This window comes from Bos taurus, chromosome 28, assembly GCF_002263795.3.
Source record: "Bos taurus isolate L1 Dominette 01449 registration number 42190680 breed Hereford chromosome 28, ARS-UCD2.0, whole genome shotgun sequence".
NCBI lineage: Eukaryota > Metazoa > Chordata > Mammalia > Artiodactyla > Bovidae > Bos > Bos taurus.
In genome coordinates, this window is record NC_037355.1 from 30628753 (window position 1) to 30649087 (window position 20335).

The 20335-nt window shown below is 43.3% G+C and overlaps 1 protein-coding gene across 6 annotated transcripts in view; it reads left to right on the forward strand.

Annotated features, from left to right (window-relative positions):
- Positions 1 to 1559: 1559 nt before the first annotated feature.
- Positions 1560 to 20335, forward strand: part of KAT6B (lysine acetyltransferase 6B) — a 182089-nt gene continuing 163313 nt past the window's right edge. For 3 of the 6 annotated variants that reach the window (XM_002698885.7, XM_005226510.5, XM_005226511.5), the window contains exons 1-3: positions 2876 to 3065; positions 13570 to 13639; positions 16934 to 17809. In XM_002698885.7, coding sequence (XP_002698931.1) covers positions 17189 to 17809 — 621 coding nt within the window. In that variant the 5' untranslated portion in view covers positions 2876 to 3065; positions 13570 to 13639; positions 16934 to 17188. Of the gene's footprint in view, positions 1644 to 1869; positions 1961 to 2875; positions 3066 to 13569; positions 13640 to 16933; positions 17810 to 20335 lie in introns of those variants that run through there. The other 3 variants (XM_024986873.2, XM_005226509.5, XM_059882680.1) reach the window with 3 other exon arrangements.

Genomic DNA, 20335 nt, shown 5'->3' on the forward strand with positions numbered 1-20335 from the left:
TACCTTATAAATGTCCTTCTCTTTGAAATACCTAAATGAACTAGACTGAATTATAAACTAATGGCTTGTAAAAATTCACCTTGAGCCAGCTACTGAAGATATTAAATAAAAGAGGTAGGAGAGGCTACAAGGAAACCCAACCTGCTGTTTGTTTGTTTTATCAGTAATGTAACTCAAAAGTAGCCAAGCCCAGAGCTTTCCCTGTGTTTTGTTTCCCCAAGCTGAGCCGGTGAATGCCAAGATTTAATCTAAAGAGGTTTGTGTTTTAAAAACTAACAACCAAGTAATAAAACACCTATAAAAGGGATTTATAATGGAACGGGTGACAGTTTTGAGGGTAGTATTACAACTCTTCTGCTCCCCCTCTCCCCTCTTCTGTCCTTTCATCCAATTCTGCACCCTTTGTCTTAGTTCTTTTCTCACCTTGCTGCCAAGAAGCATGTAAGTAGGGGCTGCTCACACCCTAGAGAAGCAAACCATCTTAAAAAGTGAAGTGTGTTTTAGCTCTGCAATCGATGACTGCGCTGTGCTGCTGCTTTTGTTTGTTTGAGAGAAGTTGCTCTAACAAAGTACCCACCTAGCTTACACAGTGGTTGCTATGTGAAGTTGAAGATGCTGCTGCTGCAGTGTCACTGCCATGAGGATGCTAGAGTCAACCAGGGCAGGAAGCCTGGGGATTCCTCTCCCTGGTACCATGTGTCACCCTGTCAGGGCCCAAGATCGCCCTGGGGCAGACTTGAGTCAACAGGTGGTTTGCCATCTAGGCCACCATGCCTGAAACTTGGTTCTTTTACAAAGTCATAGTTCTCCTCCCCTCACGAAGCAATGGCGCCTCGGAAGGGAAACTTCGTACTCAAACTCTGTAGGAGCCATTTCTCAAGGCTACTTTTGACTATTTTCTGAAGTCTCCCCTGTCAGCATCCCACCGGTCTCCGGGAAGAACGAGGGAGTCTCTCTTCAGAGTCTGGACGGCGCTGGGAGGCATGTGGGCAGCGTCAAAGTGGCCTCGCCTGGGCGGCCAGATGAGCCCCCAGCCTCCCTCTTGTGGGCCTCAGGAACTCGGGGGGCCCAGGGGAAGCCTGGAAAACCGAACTTCGCCATCAGCCTTCCTTCGAGCGCTGGCTAGAAGAGAGGGGGAAGGGCCCCCCCTCCAGCCGTCTCCCCCCGCCCCTAGCCCCTCTGCCACCCGGCTGCATCGCCCAAGAAAGCACTGGGAACGCAGCTCAGAGCTCTCCAGCTCCTCGCAGACCGGGAGAGGGCATCGAGGGGCAGCTTCCCCCTCCAGCGGCGTCTGACATCCCCACTCCCACCCAAGGATGCCGCCGCCGTGCCCTGTCCGCAGTCGCTGAATGTCACTGCTCCCTCTTCCTCCTGATCAGGGTAGACACAGCTCCCGAAGCATCCCCCACCCCAAAACTGCCGCGACCGCCCAGGGTACAAGACCCAGCAGAGGACGAAGTTTGGGGCCCACGGCGGCGGGGCGGGGAGGGGGGGCGCTTTGGCGAGGACCGCACCTCTCAGTCCCAGCCCAGGCGGGCACACTCCCCGCCCCAAACGGCCCAGGCGTCCCCATCCTCCCGCGGACACCGGCATCCCCGCCCTCCCCCGAGGGCGGCAAGCGGAGCCCCCCAGGGCGGAGGCAGGTACCCCCGGGGCGGGGACTGGGGCGGGCGGGGTCCAGGCTGCGCCCCCGGCCGGGCCGGGCGGGCTAGCTGGCGGCGCGGGGGGAGCGGGGCTGGGCGGCGCTGCCTCGGGCTCTGTGCGCTGCAGCCCGGAGCCGAGGAGGAGGAGGAGGCGGAGGAGGAGAAGGAGGCGGCGGCGGTGGGTCCCGGGCGGGGGGAGCGCGGCGCTGCGGACCCGGGCGGCTGGCAAAGGACGAGGCGGAGGCTGAGGAAGACAGCGGGGAGACCCGGGCTGCAGCAACAAAGGGCAGCAAACGATTGGCCGGGCTGCAGGCGAGGTTAGCCCGGGACCGGGGTGGCTGGAGGCAGCGGCGAACGGTGCACGTGCTTGCAGACACGGGCGAGTGTGGAGCCGGGGGGTGCACGCCCGGCGGGTAAGGGCTTGCTCCCCCTCGGCATGGGATGGCGAGGAGGCTGCAGCGACATCATACTGCCTGCACCCGGCCTCGGCTTGCAGGGTAGGGGTGCGTGGGGGGTAAGGATGCAAGCCAGGGGGCGGGCGAGTAGTCGCCCGGGACAGGACGGGAGAAGGTGGAGGAGGGGGCGGGATGGAACGCTCCAGGCGGCGCGCCCGTCCGCGCGCTCCACCGCAGGAGCTGGCGACTGAGAACCTCGAATTTTAACTTCGCGTGCCCGCCCGCGCGCGCCCGCCCGCTCCCACCCCTAAATCCTGCGGCCGCCGCCAGCGATCAGCTCTCACACAAACTTTAGCTGCGGGCTAGGGGGGTTCGGGGTTGAGTGGGGGAGGGGAAAGGGAAAAGGCCCTCTGATTGGCGTCGTCTGCAGCCAATAAGGCCAAGTACCTCTCCTGCGAGTAGACCCAATCCCTTTCTAGAGGTAGAGGGGGCGGGTAGATGGAAGTAGAGGTTGCGTGGTGTCTGGCGAGAGAAAAAGGGCTGGACCAATAGGTGCCCAGAAGGGGCGGGCCAGGCGGTCTGTTGATTGGTACTGGCAGTGGGCCCTCCCCCGGGGTGGTACCGGAGGGGGGGCTGATGGGTCGAGGGGTGTGCCTATGCGGAGGCGAGATGACCGGCAGGATCCTGCCCCAATGGGCTGCAGAGTGGTTAGTGTGTGGGTGATGGACAGACTCCTAGGCCAACGGGTGGCCCTAAGTGTCTGCGGTCTAGTCCAATGGAGCAGCACTAGGGCGGGACCGTGGCTCGGGTTTAATGAGACTCCATTGGGCTGTAATCAGTGTCATGTCGGATTCATGTCAACGACAACAACAGGGGGACACAAAATGGCGGCGGCTTAGCTCCTACCCCTGGCGGCGGCGGCAGCGGTGGCGGAGGCAACGGCACCTCCTCCTGGCGGCAGCCGCGGCTTTTTTCTCAGGCAGCGGCAGCGCCCCCGGCAGGCGCTGTGGCGGTGGCGCGCGGCCAGGTCTGTCACCCACCCCGCGCGTTCCCAGGGGGAGGAGACTGGGCGGGAGGGGGGCGGGAGGGGGGAAATAGGGGGCTTGTGACGCCCCTCCCATAGGCCTCTGCGCGAGGGTCACCGCGGGGCCGTTCGGGGTCAGGCTGCCCCTGAGCGTGACGGTAGGGGGCGGGGGAAAGGGGAGGAGGGACAGGCCCCGCCCCTCAGCGGGACCTCCAGGGCAAGGGGCGGGGCTCGAGGGTAGAGGGGCGGAGCGATATCGGGATGGGGGCGGGGTTCGGGTGGTCGGAAGGCGAGGGCTTGTAGGGGTTTTCTGAGTGGGAGGGACCTACTAGGAACGGTAGGGGGCCAGTGAGTGTCTGGGAAGTGCAGTCCCAGGGAGGGGGTGGGTGTGAGGGGAAACGAGGTGTGCAAGCAGGTGCATCAGGGAGGGTGAGGAGAGTGCAGAATTGGGAGATGTGGAAGGAGGACCGAGGGGCAAGTGAAACGGTGCAGAAGGGTGAACTTGTAGATATGGGGGTTGGGGGGAGGCAGAGTAAGAATGGATTTGGGTGTGGTGGATATGGAGTAGTGTTGAGAAAGCGGTGCAGAGTAGATACTGGTTTGGAGGAAGTATTGAGGAAACGGGGGTTAGGTACATTTACTATGGGGGGAAGGAGGTATCTGGGTGAATCGGCATGAATAGAAAGGTTTGCTAGCTTTGGGGTATAGAAGCTTGGAAAAAACATGGAGGGGTGGGAAACGGATATTCTTTAGAGAGTCTCCGGAAGACAGAAGAGCAAACTTAAATTCCAAGGGAGCCTACTTAGAATTTAGATATATTCTAAATTATTAGATATATTTTGCCCCGAGGTGACCCTTGCGCAAAATATATCTAACAGAAAGTCTCTTAGGAGTCAGGGGGTTCAGGAGGTGGGAAAAGGTGACAGGTGTGAAGAAAGGTAGGTGGGACTGGGCGAATGTGATTTGGATTGAGTCGGGAAGGCATATGGGCAGAGATGTTAGTGTGGGAGACAGGGTTGTTAGAGGCTTCCCAGGTGGCTCAGTGGTAAAGAATTCACCTGTCAGTGCAGGAGGGTGGGGGACAGGTTTAATCCCTGGGTCTGAAAGATCCCTTGGAGTAGGAAATGGCATCCCACTCCAGTATTCTTGCCTGGAAGGGAAATTCCATGGACAGAGGAGTTGGTGGCCTACAACCCATGGGTACGCAACTTGGCACACACTTTGGATTTCTTGGGTGTAACTTGAGCTGGAGTCAGCAAAGGGGGAACTGGGTGTCTGTCTCAGAAAGAGGCTCCTTGTGTTTGCATATTTTTGAATTTTTAAGTACTTTGGTCTGAGTGCAGGGAGTGGTAGGAGACAAAGGGCAAAGGCAGAGGAGGGGCTAGGTGACAAATGTGCAAAATAGGAAAAGAGAACCAGTGAACCAAGATTTGGGTGGAGGTACCTGGAAATTCAAAGTGAAGAAGAGCATATGAACACTCCTCCATATATGGACAGGAGGTGGGAGTAGCTAATGGGAATAACTTACACCAAGATAGTGTTCTAGTTCTGTGGTACTCCAAAAAAGGTGTGTGTGTGTGTGTGTGTGTGTGTGGTATGACTGTGAGTAAAGTACATTGATTTTCTCGGATAATCTTGAAGTGAAACACTCCATTCTTTTTTATTCATAAATTCTTCACACATTTATCAAAATGAATTTGGGCAGGATTTTTTTTTTTCCCCAGAAGGAAAGGATAATGCATTTTTCAATAAAGGATAAGATTCTTACCTGAGAACTTGAACTTAGGGTCAAAGATTGAGATGGTGAAGTGATAGTTAAAAAGAGAAGATAAAGACAGAGGGAGGGTTTAACATTAAAGGAGGAACTTAGGAGAATGACTGGCTGGTGGTGATGACAGGGTCAGTTGAAATTTTGCCTACCAGTCAAGCCCAGGCCTCTTGAGTAGAGTGAATGTTACATCATAGCTGTTACACCAAATGTTTCTCTCTCTCACTGCTTGTGCACATAAGGTGGAAACTGTCAGATATAAGGCATCAGGGGAGGGAAAGTTAAAATAAGGTGAATATTGGAAGGTAGTTTAGGAAGTTGGATAAATACTGTACTTCAGAAACTTTCATGGACTGTTGAATACCAGTCAGAAGAAGGCTTAGCCAACTGGTACAGTTTTTAAATGCCAGGGTTCCTAACGAGTGACTTTTCATCTCTTAGTTCTCTACACAGTAGTTTCAGTGTTCTTGTATACAGATCCCTGTATTTGTATCAAGTGAGAGAAAAGGAATTGTTTTATGGAAGCAGGTATGTGTGAGCTACAGTGATCAGTCTTCGCCTATAAAATAGTGAATGACTAGTGAACGGGAGAAGTGTGAGCAACGGAGATTTCTTCTTGGTAGTGCTTTAATTTGCTTTTCCAGAACGCCGTTAAGCAGCTTTTCATGGGACTCCCGTAATCTTCCACGATTTTTCTATCATTGGTTCCACTCTTTTTTTTGAAAGGCTGTAATATGTCCAAGTGGCCATTTTAAAAATAATTTTATTTCTTTATTTTTATTTTTGGCTCCTCGTGGGTTTTCTGTAGTTTGTGGTTAATGGTGGCTTTTGTACGTGGGCTTCTCACCACAGTTACTTTTCTTGTTGCAGAGCACAGACTGCAGGCTGCAGGGGCTCAGCAGTTGTGGTTCCCGGGCTCTAGAGCACAGGCTGCATGGTTGCCGCGTGTGAGTGTAGTTGCTGTCTGGCATGTGGGGTCTGCCAGGACCAGGGATCGAACCTGTGTTTCCTGCATTGGCAGGCAGACTCTCTACCACGGCCAGGAGCCACCGGGGAAGCCTCATCAGTTCCACTCTTGCTGGATATTTGAGTTGTTTCTGGTGTGGGGAAGTTGTGAACTAATGTTCCCTGCCAGCGTTCCCATGCTCATCACCTGGTATGAGTGTGCACAGTCTCCGACTGAGGTGTGCATCTGCGAATAAACTGCTTCATAGGCAGCGTGAATGTTAATGCTGCTTATTCCTATTGTCCTGGTGTTAGTTGTATAATGCTCAGTCGTGTCCTACTCTGCGACCCCAGGCTCTTCTGTCTAAGAATACTGGAGTGGGTTGCCATTTCCTCCTCCTGGAATTAGTATAACACCTTTAATTCTCAGAAGTCTCTGAATTTGGATGATGATCTGTATGTTTGCCCTAGTCATGGGGTATACTTGTCTGCAACTTTACTAGGTACCAGTTTGACTATTTTCCAGAGTTGTACCGGGTTATACTTCCTCCAGTATATCTGTGTATCTGTATGTATATCTGAGCTCCCTGGCTTCTTACTCTTCACCAACTTGACTTACTCTTGTTAGTTTTTCAGCTCAGCCAATCTGGTACACTTTGCCTCTCCCTTATTAGTAAGGAGGTTGAACAGCTTTTCATTTATTTATTGGCTACTTGGATTTCCTCATTTGTAAAGTTCCTGTTCAAGTCTGTCCCTGCACCCCTTCCCCCTTTTGTAAATTGGTCCTTGTGTCTTTTTATAGCTATGTAGTAGTTCTTGCTCTAAATATGAAACTCTGTCCTTTGTGTGTGTTGCAAATGCCTTCCTTCATTCTCTGGCTTGCCTTTTCACTCTTTGTGGTGTCTTTTAATGAACAGAACTTCTTAATTTTAATGGAGTCAAATTTAATGGTATTTTCTTTATGGTTAGTGCTTTTTGTGTCTTGTTTTAAGACTTTTCCTGCCCTCAGGTTAAGTAGATATTCTCCTATCAATTTTATCTTCTAAATCTTTACTGACCTTAAAAGATGTATGATCATGAGGAAAATACACGTTTCTTGACCCCGTCCTCACCATTTCAAATCTCTTTTTGCTCTTCTTCACTTTTTTCTATTCTCTGTCTTGAATTTTTCTTGGCTGTAACTATAACTAAGGCAGGTGCTGACTTTCCCTATCGCATAGGAGAAAATGGTCATATAGACAGAAGTTCAGCTAGATGAGATTTTACAGGTCTCTAGCTGACTGCATTGCCCTTTTTCCTTTTATGAGCTAGTATTTTATTGTGTTCCTGCTATGTGTCCTCCGCCTCGGTTCTTTCATATTTGTTATCTCAGTTATTCCTCTTTACAGGTCTACAAAACTACATTTTTCTCATTTTTACAGGTGAGAAAACTGAGACTTAGATTGACTCAGTAACGTGCCCTATATCCCACAGCTTAGGTAGCTGACAAAGTGGGGACTTGATTCCTGAACTCTCTAGATCCATCCCATCATAGCACATTGCCTTGTTGAATAAGATTTCATGAGCCTGTTTGACAGTATCCAAAACCGATGATAATAACTTTCTTTTTTTCCAATATAACATGTTTTATTTTAAGCACATATAGAGATAATTATTGTGAAACTGGACAAAACTATCAACCTCTCTGTGTGTTAAAGTAAGTTAAGTTAGTGAGTGGACCTTTAGAGGTCCTTGGATGAGCAGTAGAGATTCTGGAAGCCCTTGAAATTGTATGCAAATGTCTGTATGTACTTGTATTCCTATTTAAAAATAGATCTGTAATTTTCTTGAGATTCTCAGAGAGCAGCTTTAATTTGTTTTAAGGAACTGTGTGATAAAGTTAATGCAGAATTCTGAAATGATGTGTATTTTCAAAATAATCTTTTAAATTTAAGATGTCAGATTTTTTTCCCAAATACATTGTTTTTTGCCTTTGTCATTAAAACCCAACTAAAGCTAACTTGAGGTTAGAATTGAATAGGAATTTTTAAATGTCAGGAAAAAAAGTCACTCTAAATTCAGTTGATTATTTCTTAAGTGAAAGTGCTTGGTTATGATATCATTATTACTTACTAATCAGTGTACCCTGGCTCCAAAGGCCTGATGACTTCGAATGACTTTTCATCTTGTCTCTAAAATCCTGTTTTAGAGACGGGGATCAAATTTCCTGTGAGGTTCCTGACAGTGTAATTAAAGTTTAGAGACTGAAACTATTGAGCACTTAAATTTAGGGATGACTATGCAAACAGAATTCATAGGCTTCACCAGGAGATTTGGGACGAGTCTCTACTAATTTATGATGATGATGTTGAAACTAATCTTTGCTAGGGATTATGGAAGACATAATAGTTTATTGATGGTTCAGTTATTGTTTGTTGAAGCAGATTTACACAATTATAGTTTAATGACATAACAAGGATACTGTCAACTAGGAGAGCATGACATGAAAAATTAAACTTCCAATTAATATAATATGTATTAGTTGAAATTATAATTTTCATGGTGATTTAGCCTCTTAGAAATCCTTGGAAAACATTATTAGCTTTTGAATTGAAAACTCTATGCTAATGAGTAGTGAGAAAGGACTTAGTATTATTCTAAAAAGATGGGAATTAAATATTCAATTCAACTAACATTTATGGAATGCCTACTCTGGGCTTGCTGCTGAGTTAAGCTCATAAATATAAGTTGAACAAGATTGATATTTGGGGAGATGACATACTGATTACTTTTGTTTGTTCCTTCAGTCATCCTTCCCTTCAAAGTACACTGGATGAATACCATAGCCAGAATTATTCACACGTTCAGCACATTTGTGTGTGTGGGGGTGTGTGTGTGTGCGTGCACACACGCGCTTGCATTCCACTCTACCTTGTGTTGCTACTCCTGTTCTGGCTTTCTGTTACTTCATCTGTCGTGTTCGCATGCCTCAGCCTGGTTTTCGTCACGTCCAACTTTATTTCTTCCTCCTAGTCAAAACGTCCCTTCTCCAGTCATGCACATGGACTCAGTGTCCCTCTATTCTGACAGCTCGTTCTTGTTCTCTGCCTTCTCCTAGATTTCCCTTCATTCATTCACTGGTGCATCCATTTCACAAATAGGCATTGAACCCCTCTTACGTTCAAGTTGTGGTCCTTGGAAATCTTGGGGCATGCCACGATGAATCAAACATGAGTCCTGTTCTTCAGAATTTTGCAGTCTAGTAGGGGAGATGAGGTAAGCAAAATACGGATTAGAAATATCAAGTGATAAGAAAGCTAAAAGTTTCCTGTTAGACAAAGTGATGTAGGGCTTCTGAGGAGGTATCTGTGGAGAGAACAGGCAGTTCATCTAAGTTCTGCCTTTCAGGGTCCAGTTTAAGTCCCATCCATCCAAGGGATGTTCTCCCGTCCATACTACTGAGGAATAGTCACTAGTCACGGTTGTTTTCAGACTTTGTTCCTTCTGTATTTAGAGGAGCCCTTTCTTTGAAGTGAATATTATAGAGAAGACCATTAAATATAGAATAGTTAAGGCAGAGATGCTTTGTTTGGTGCAGGGATTATGGTGGCCCTAGTGTGTAACCCACAAGGGCATCTGCAGGTGGTTCTGAAAGCCCAGGCACTTTCTCACAAGAGCGCCAAGGAGCCTAGTTTGAAAGCCAATGGAGAGACAGGAAAGCGTTTAGCATCTGAATTAAAATCTTTCATGACTTACTGGTCTGAGGTCTTGACAGTCAGGAATCTGTTTTTCTTGTGCAAAATGTGGGCAACAATGCTACCTTACAGGGTGGTTTTGAGGTTTACTTGATAATTATGTAATCTATGGCTTGCCCCGGTGGCTCAGCGGTAAAGAATCCACCTGTGGTGCATGAGCTGCAGGAGATAGGGGTTCAACCCCTGGGTTGGGAAGATCCTTTGGAGGAGGGCATGGCAACCCACTCCAGTATTCTTGCCTGGAGAATCCCCATGGGCAGAGGAGCCTGGCAGACTATAGTCCATGGGGTCTCAAAGAGTCGACACGACTGAAGCGACCTGACATACGTATGCACGTGATAATCTATGTAAAGAGCCTGGCTCACAGTAGGTGTCAGACAGTGGTTGCTATTATTATAGTTTATTGCTCTATTTCTTAAAAAAAAAAAAAAATTGGTGAAATTCATATAACATAAAAGCATTTTAAAGTGAACAAGTCAGTGACATTTAGTATAGTCACAGTGTTATGTGACCATGACCTCTATGCAGTTTTCAAAACATTGTCATCACTCCAAAATAAAGTCTCTTACCCCTTAAGCCTGGAGAAGGCAATGGCAGCCCACTCCAGTACTCTTGCCTGCAAAGTCCCATGGACAGAGGAGCCTGGTAGTCTACAGTCCATGGGGTCGCAAAGAGTTGGACACGACTGAGCAACTTTACTTTACTTAGCCCTTATGCCAGGCTTCCCTGGTGGCTCAGATGGTAAAGAATTTGCCTACAGTGTGGGAGACCCGGGTTTGACACCTGGTTGGGAAGATCCCCTGGAGAAGGAGTAGCTACCCAATTCAGTATTCTTGCCTGGAGAATTCCATGGACAGAGGAGCCTGGCAGGCTACAGCCTATGGGGGTCGTAAAGAATCTGACACAACTGAGTGACTTTCACTACTTTTCACTTTTACCCATTAATTAGTTTCTCCTCACCATCTCCCCCATCCCTGCCCAGGTCCCACCAATCTATGTTCTGTTTCTAGCTTTATCTATTCTAGGAGTTTCTTATTAATGGGGTTAAATGATATGTAACCTTTTGTGTCTGGCTTCTTTCACAACATATTTTTGAGGTTTGTCTATGTTGTAGCATGTATCACTACTTCATCACTTTTTCTTTTTTTAAAGGTTTGTTTAATTTTATTTTTGGTTCTGCTACTTTTCTTCGTTGTTTCACACAGGCTTTCTCTAGTTGCAGTGAGTCGGGGCTCCTCTTGGTTGCAGTGCTCAGGCTTCTCATTGCCATGGCTTCTCTTGTTGCAGAGCAGGGGCTCAAGGTCTGAGGGCTTCAGTAGTTGTGGCTCAGGGGCTCTCCAGTGTAGGTTCAGTAGTTATGGTACCTGGGCGTAGTTGCCCCTCAGCCTGTGGGATCATCCCAGACCAGGGATCGAACCTATGTCCCCTGCATTGGAAGGCAGACTGTCAACCACTGGATCACCAGGGAAGCCCCCACTGCATCATTTCTTATTATGATTGCATACTATTCTAGTGTATGGATATACCATATTTTTTCACCCATTTATCTGTTGATGGACATTGACCTGTTTCCACTTTTTTTGGCTGTCGGGAATAGTGCTGTCGTGAACATGAGTGTACTTGTGCTTATCTAAGTCCCTGTTTTCAGTTCCTTGGGGTGTGTATCTGGAAGTGAAATTGTGACCTCATACAGTAATTTTATGTTTAATTTTTTTGAAGAACTACCAAGTTGTGCTGAATTGCTTCTTATCCCCACAGCATCTACCATAGGGCTGCACATGCAGAACAGTATCTCACTAAATTTGCTGGTTGTTCTTTGGTAGTGTTTATAACCTCACCTCCCAGTTCACATGTTTTGGGTCTTGAGCATTAATTTTGAGAAGTAATTGCACACAGGATTTGAACGTTAAACCAGTATTACTGTATGGATGAGGTCTGATGTCCCAGAAGTGTGTTCACTGAGTGCTCTTTGGAGCAACTGTGCTAGTAGTCTGTGCTGGGTGGTTATAGAAGAAAAGAAGTTAAGTTCCCTTCCCTTAAACAGTCTATATTCTTTTTCAGACGATATTGTTAAGATTTGTGGATCCTTACTCAGTTACATAATAGGCTATGAAAAAATCCAGGAGCCTATAAAAGTGCGAGAGCTAAAAATAACTTGTCAGTATGACAGAAGAGTAAACTCTACTATTAATCTTTATTTTTTTCTACCACTGCTTTTGGCTCATCCGCAATCTCATGACTCGAGTGTTATGACATTGATTTTGAAACAACACACAGCCTTAGTAAAAGCTTAGAGGAGGCTTCACGTAGACTTTATGATGCAGGGTATTTTGACTCTTCTTATGCTGACATGAGTATTTCTGAATAGTGTTGATATTTTTATAATACTAATGAAGCCAAAAGCTCAGTGTTGGACGAAGCATTTCTCTAGATTTGTTTAGAATAGTTTGTAATGAATGATGTAAATAGTGTTTTATTAAAAACTGTATGATACAACCATATAATTTACTCATGTTACTTTGTAGTTAAAAATAGTGATTCAAAACCTTAGAAAATAGAGTAATTTAATTTTGATGTAGCATGAGTCCCCAGAATTAATTTGGAATGACTCATTCTTGGTTTTGATAGCCTTTTAGTCCAACTTTCAAGCTTTTATAGAAAAAAATGAAAACAGCATAACAGTTTTTAGGGTTATACTTGTGATAGCATGAGCTGTCTACCTGTGGGACCAATCCTAGGGCTTTGGAAGAAATGGTGTGGATAATTCTGAATCAGGGGAGGCAGGGGGTGGAAAGCATTTCTAACTGGCTTTTTAATGAATTATGCATTTTTTTTGGCCTTGGATTTGTCTTTCTAGTTAAATATTGCTTAGACTAAAATTAAATTGGTTTTCAATCTATTCTCTTAACATATACCAATTTACAGTGGGGCCATTGGGATGTCAGAAACAAACCAGCCTAAGATTAAAAAATTTGCAGTGGATAATATACAAAGTGGATAATATACATGTGTTTAGTTGAGAATTGGCTACAGATAAGAGACTTATGATTTTGTTCCTTTCTTAGCTGTGTGTGTATGTTTTTAACACTGATTCAGCTTGTAGCAAAGAGCTGTGGGGTTATATCTGCTTCTGCCTAATTAACTCTGTTGGTTGGTGTCAGAGGAGAGCTAATTTTGAGATTAAATTGAGGAGTAAGGTGTGTGTCTGTGGCTAGGGGAGGGGAGAAGGAGGCTCTAAGGTTGCTTGGTTGGTCTGCACGGTATCCAAGTACAGCCTGTCATAGGTTGTTTCACATTTATTTTTTGCCTCCCTCGTGGCGATGAAAGAGACCACCTGTGGCGCAGGAGACTCGGTTTTGATCCCTGGGTTGGGAAGATCCCCTGGAGAAGGAAGTGGCAATCCACTCCAGTATTCTTGCCTAGAGAATTCCATGGACGGAGGAGCCTGGCGGTCTGTGGTCCCTGGGTTTGCAAGATTCAGACACAACTTAGCGACTAACCACCACCACCTGAAATGTGTCCTGTGCTGACATACTGTGGAAACTGGTGTACCTTTCTCTTAGTTGCAGCTGTTGGCCGTATCGTGATAGCTCCCAGTACTTAGATACCAGATGACCCTTGGGGTAAATAGCGAATGTTGCCTGGAAAGTTAATATTGACCTTTAAACAATGTTTGACTATTTTTTTTTCCCATCCAGACAAAATGTTATACCTGCCTGACTACTTGAGTAATAGCAAGTTGTTTGTTTTTTTTTTTTAAATGATGAAATACTTTCTTAGTCTCTATCGCAAACCTGATTTTTTTTTTAATTTTTAAAAAATCCAAATTTTTTAAAATTTGGAGGTCAGGTCTAGCTTTGAAGAAGCCTGAAAGTTTACTTCCTGAGGTACTTGTCGTGGGGCTTCTTGTCAAAGAGAGCTAACTTATCACCAAATAGGGTGTATCAATAAACTCACTGTGTCTGTCTGGATTGAGTAGCCTGGAGATCCAGAGATGGTTGCTGAATTTAAGGGGTGTCCTAATGCCCGAATTAACATTTACATTTTTTTCTTTTGGCAGATTTGCCTGACGATCTGGACAATCTTCTTTTTTGTCATGGACTGTTGAAACACTTGGAGTTCCAATTCTGGTATTTTGCCTTTTTTTTCATTGTATTTTTCAAATGTAAAAGTGTCAGTCTGGTTGAAATGTGTTGGTCATGGAGATGAACAGTTCTTTTGATTGTGGGTTAGGATTGTGGTAATAGCTTGTCATGAAGGTGTATTTTGAGTATTAGTTATGAAATGTATTTTGTTTTAATGTATGTTCATTGGCCTGTGTAACCAAAATGCCTGAAAGCAACTTTGCAATATTAGATACTTTTCTGTGACCTCTTTTCCTGCTTCCTGCAGTTGTATTTTGTGCAATCAAATTAAATTAGTTGATTCATCCTGAATAAATGATGAAAGATGAAATAATTACTTGGACACGGTGAAATGTCTTCTAATGAAATTTTGCCCTGAACCATTTTACTTTGGAAAGATCAGCTTCCTGTTCTAAACTTGCTAAAGCAGAATGATTCCTGTGTTCTGTCCTGAAAGTGGTTGCAGGATGAAAGCCAGTGATTTCATTCTTAAACACACTGTGTTCCAAGTCTAACATTTTTGTCAATGATTTATGTAATGACACAAAGGGGAGTGCTTATTAGATTTGCAGATGACATAGATGACAGAATCAGGATTCAAAACAGTTTTTAACAAGTTGGAAGATAGACTCAAACCAATAAGATGAACTGTGATAAGTGTAAAAATCTGAGCATGTATTAAATTTGTATGGGGTAGAGAATGAAAATCCTCAGCTTAACAGTTTTTTTAAAAGAATATCTGAGATTTTTAGTTGGACTGCATGCTTGGCATGAACCAGTTGTGTGGCAGTGCTGGTAAGAAAGTTTATGTAACCCTGGTATAATTGGATAATGCCTGGACTGCCAGATTTTAAGATGAGCATTAGCCTAAGTAATGAGTGAGCATGAGAAGGAGGTGCTTGGAAACCTGTAATGTGTGGGCATGTTAAGGAATCGGGATATGAGTGGTCCAAGGTGGGAGTGGAAGTATAATGGGGTTTGATTGTAGTGGTTTTCAAAAGATACTTGTTTTCAAATATATGAAGGCTCATTGTGTTTTCAAATATATGAAGGAGTGTAGTATTAAAGAATTTCTTGAGTTTGTTCCAGGGGAACTAGAACTAGTGGGTGGAAGTTATGGGAAGAAAGATTTTGGCTTCTGTGAGCAAGAGATATATTACAGTTAGAGCTGCCCAACAGTGGCATGAGCTGTCTTAAGAAGTGACAAATCCTCAGTCACTGAAAGTATTTTGAGACTTTATGGCCCGTCTGTTGGGGAATTGAACAAGGGATCTTTTACTGTTTAACTAGAAGTTGGATTGGATGACCTATAAGATCTCTTTAGTCTGAAGTTGCTAAATCTGAATGGAGAAGAACAGAGTGAAACTATAATATACTAATTGCAAAAAGGACAAATCCTTTTTGAAACTGCCACTTTCAAGCTAGTATAGTTCAGTGGTCCAGTTTTTTAGCAACAGAATCTTTGAAAGCAAATGTTAAATTCTTCAGTGTATCTGCTTAAATTTTTTGGAAAAACATTATTTTACCCTTTTTAAAATGTTTATTTTATTTCATTTTTATTTTGTTTTTATTGTTTTACCAACTCTTTGCACCCCCATGGACTATACAGTCCATGGAATTCTCCAGGCCAGAATACTGGCGTGGGTAGCCTTTCCCTTCTCCAGGGGATCTTCCTAACGCAGGGATTGAACCCAGGTCTCCTGCATTGCAGGCAGATTCTTTACCAGCTGAGCCACAAGGGAAGCTCATTGTACTCTTTGAGGTACATTAAATATAAATAAACAATCAGAGATAACTTTATAATTTTATGAGTCGTTTTTCAGAGTGTGTAGGCATTGTATTAAGTGGAAATGATGATAGCGGTTCTGTGCTGTGTATTAGATAATGTGTTCACTTAATTCTCTCAACAGTCCTGGAGGGATATACTATTATTGCTCTACAGGTAAAGTGACAGAAACTTAAGTCGTTTACCCAGGGTTTTTCTGCTTGACATGGGTAGGGCCAGCATGTGAACTACTAGTCTTAGTTGCAGAGGAAGAATAGCTGGAACAAGCAGTTGAGGCTCAGGTGAAGGCGGAACGGACTTCAGTATAGAATAAGGGCCTGTGAGCCTGGAGTCTACCACTGACTATTATCCTGTGTTCCACCTTTCCCCCAGCATCAGGTTATCCATACAGTCATCCTGCAGATTACAAGTTATATGTGAGCACACTCTGAAAACTTCAAGCTGTTTGAAAGAGTTTTAAGATGTGGATTTTATCTGTGAAGAGCAAGATTAGAGCCCAGTTCTGACTCAACTCTCAGACCAGGGTGCTTTGGCTGGTGCTCTTGGCAGGTGTTCTCAATCCCAGATTGGAGATCTAGGGGATTTTTGTGTATATCAGGAGGGTCTCAGAAAGCAGTGTCAGTGTCTACCTGGAATAGGATGTGTACAAATCTTGCTTGAATTGAGCAGTTTAATGAGCTAAGCGGGTAGAGACACCTAGAGGGCTCCATTATTCAAAAGGTGACGGGTTATGTTACCACATTAATTTCAGTTTTCTTGCAACCTGTGGATGAGAGAGTGTTACAGAACCTCTTCAAAGGGCTGGGGGAACATGGTTCTGTAGCAGAGGCTTAGTGGGAAATTTTCTTATGTGTGAGACTTGAGAAATATGTAGAATGTTTAGCTGAAATAGAAGAGTCAGGACTATTGCTTCTTTTTTTTAAGTTTAAGATTCTTTTTACGTTTAATGTACTCCCATCAGAGTTTTTTCCTTTTTTAGAAAAAAATATTTAGTTTTTTGGCTGTGATGGGTCTTAGCTGTGGCATTTGGGATCTTTAGTTGCAGCGTGTGGTATCTAGTTCGCTGACCCGGCATCAAACCCCGGCCACCTGCATTGGGAGCACAGAGTCTTAGCCACTGAACCACCAGGAAGATCCCCACCATCAGATTTTTTGCACCATAGATTTATTTTGGTGTTGATTTTATGTTTATGGTAGATACATATCTTGAACCACTAACATGTAATTTTATTAGTTTCAGTGAAGGTTATCCATTAAATATATATTGATAACTTAGATATGATCTCTTAAATGCCCCATAAACTACTCATATAAATAACAAATGAAAAATCCTAAAAGAAATTCCTTTTCAGACTGTGACCCAGTTTCTGGTTGGAAAATATAATCATTGTGGCTTTGTTACATAATACCTGCTTGTCATTATTTCTGTGGACATTTTGCATCTGAAAAAGTCTTTTACTTTATTTTTAGAAGTTTCATTATTAAGAGTTTTTCCTTCTTTTTTATCTTTTAAGGTTTTGATTTCCTGGTTAAAGATGTTCTTCACCTGAATGCAGTTTTTCCTATTGGTCGAATAAGACAACTATCAACTTTGCCTGTTCATCCTCTTTTAAATCTCTAAAGGATGGATATTTGTGAGATGTTGCTTAATATGGTCTGGAATAGTCTGCCCATTTGTTGAATTGTAAGTGACTTTTAAATGTGCAAGTTCTGTTAAATACAAGGAGAACCTCTATGGGTAACTTTTGTACTGAAGTCATTTGTCAACCATGGTAAAACTTGCAAACCCACTTTATACAGAGTGGATTCTTGAAGCTATACAGAAAATAAAAAAGCAAAAGCAAAGGCCCTCTGAAGAGAGAATCTGCCATGCCGTTAGCACTTCCCATGGGTTGGATAAGAAGACAGTCTCTGAACAGCTGGAACTCAGCGTTCAGGATGGCTCAGTTCTCAAAGTCACCAACAAAGGCCTTGCCTCCTACAAGGACCCAGACAACCCTGGGCGCTTTTCATCAGTTAAACCAGGCACTTTTCCTAAGTCAACCAAGGGGTCTAGAGGATCATGCAATGATCTGCGCAACGTGGATTGGAATAAACTTCTAAGGAGAGCAATTGAAGGACTGGAGGAGCCAAATGGCTCCTCCCTGAAGAACATTGAGAAGTATCTCAGAAGTCAAAGTGATCTCACAAGCACCACCACCAACCCAGCCTTTCAGCAGCGGCTGCGACTGGGGGCCAAACGCGCAGTGAACAATGGGAGGTTACTGAAAGACGGACCGCAGTACAGGGTCAATTACGGAGGCTTAGATGGCAAAGGGGCTCCCAAGTACCCCAGTGCTTTCCCATCTTCGCTCCCACCTGTCAGCCTTCTACCCCACGAGAAAGATCAGGTAAGTGCAGACGAAATGTCAGTACTTTCTAAGTATTGCCCATTTGACTTGTACGGTTTCAGTTAAGTTTTACACAGACGCAAGTTCTGACTTAAGTGTGATAAAATCAAATGTTTTGCCTCTGCGCAGTCTTTTATATTTTAAGAGATATACTTATTTTACAATAGAAATCGCTCTCTATTGTTCTACAAGGTGTTGAGGGCTTCCTCATTGGTTGACTAAGAATTTAATATGATGATTATGTGATTTGTTTTTTAAACTCTTAATTGCTAATCCGTGGGGGCTTAAAGGGCCCAGGATAGATAACTTCGCTCTTTACTCAAGGCAGGATCGTATATTTATTTCAAAAATCCAAGAAAGGCCATTGCATGGTTTTCTCTCTTTAAATTATTACTTATTTTTTTTTTAGCTTTATGAGGTATAATTGATTTATCTTCCTCTTTATTGTTGTTTCCGAGAAGAAGAATCTTTAAGATTAATTATTTTAATACAGATAGCTTGTGCATTACTGGAACTGTTACAATATGTGACCTAAATCCTGCCTGTTTCAATTTAAAGTCATTTATTACTTGTTCACTTTTCTCATCTGGTGAAAGTGAATGTTTATTTTATCTCATCTGTATCTTTCTTATAATCTTTGGTTTCTCTGGGCTTTCTGTTATTTCTAGGATAGTTATACATTTATGGCAGATTTCTCCTAAAATTTACTGCTGCAATTTAAAGTCTGGTTATGTAGGGTTATCCTTTATTTTATTTCAAAGCTATTGAAGTTACCACCCAAAGTAAACCCAAAATAGAGCAGCAACAAATTGTTTATAATGGTTTCAGCCCTCCAGTTTATCTGTCTATCCCTTGAGGGAGTGGATGTATTGATGCCAGTTATTAATAACTTTATGTCTTGTAAACTGTTAGCCATTGTTGATAGACAGGGTGGTGGTTGTATGAGCAAACTGCATTTTCAGAAGTGATAGAAGCAGTGTCAGGAAAAGCTGTTCTCCTGAGGACTTGTTTTTCCTCTTTGGATACTGTTGCCCTTGAGATAGCCCCTGCTTCCCTCATTGCGTTAAGCTGATAGAGGCTCAGCTCTTGCAAACTAAGTGGGACCAGGTGATTTGCTTTTCCATGGACTAATCTAAACCCTAGCATTTATTTTTTAACTGTATTTTTATTTTATTAATTTTCCTCAACATTTATTTTATCCTTGGGTGGTATTTGTGTTTGTGTAACCAACCCCCAGTTCTTTGTGAGAGAATGTGGGCATAAAGAAAGAAATAAGTAAACCTATGAAATTTTCTTTTTAATAACAATTGTTTCAAGAAAATACAGCAAGTGACTTAAATCCTAATTTCTGTTTCTGACACAGCCACATTGAGCACTTCTGTTTCTCATTAAATATTTTTATAAAAGCTTACGCCATAAGGAAATTCCTTAAGGGAATGTAGAGCCATTTCTTGATGGTTTTGGATGTCTTTGTTTTAAAAATATATGCATTACTCTAAGGCATTAATATATTAAAGCTTTATAATTATCAGGTACATGGACTAATTCAGGCAGCTTTAGGCAATTTAACAGCATGTTTTAATAATTTTGTGATCCAGGGGAATATCTTAACTTGTGGTAGAGGAATCATTACAGGTTTTCCACAGTCCCTTTCCTCTCCTTCTCTTTAACCTTGCTCATCGTTATTTTTGCCATTCTTATCATATTTTTTTCATACAGCATCTATACAAAAGTATTTTTAGTCTAAGACTCCTGTCCAGAGGTGTCTAGAATTGAGAACAGAGTGATTTATTGCTTAGCATGCAAATTGTTCCTGCTCTTTCTGTGATGCTATTCTTTAAATTGTCCAGTTAGCATCATCCTATAACAAGGAATGCTGAGAAAATGTGTCCTGTAATTTTTATTTGATGAAATTGGGGATTGTATTGAGTAATCATAATCTAATTCTTAAAAGAGGACAAATAAACATAAATGAAAATCAGATCAAGTCACTTTGGCCAGAACGTACTGTATTGCTTCCATTGTATATTACAATGGCATTTTTCCTTGAAAAATGTAATAAGAACTACATTAGAATATATTGCCCTTTGAGATTACAAGGGGTAAATAGTTTAAAACCCTGTAAACTTTCCAAGTCAGTGTAATAGAAATTCTTATCCTGGGTCCATGAATGAGTTTGGGGTAGGTAAGCTAACAAATCCCCTTAAATAGAACAGTCGTTTGTATCCACATGTTTTCCTAGGGTCAGGGTCTGTAATTTTTATCAGATTCTCAAAGGGATCTAAAGTGTCAAAGAGCCAATGTGAACATTTTTATACTGTAGAAAATATTTTTGAGTTTGTTATACAAAAACCTATATATGTGTATGTGTGTATATATATATATTAATTGTTACCTTTCGATTGTTTTTGCTTCAGCTGTTGAACTTGGATCTGTATGTAGACTAGTTCTCCTATAGCTTCATGTATATAGGACTTGCTCTAATATATTTGAAAGGCAAATTATCATTGTTCTTCTGCTAGAAGT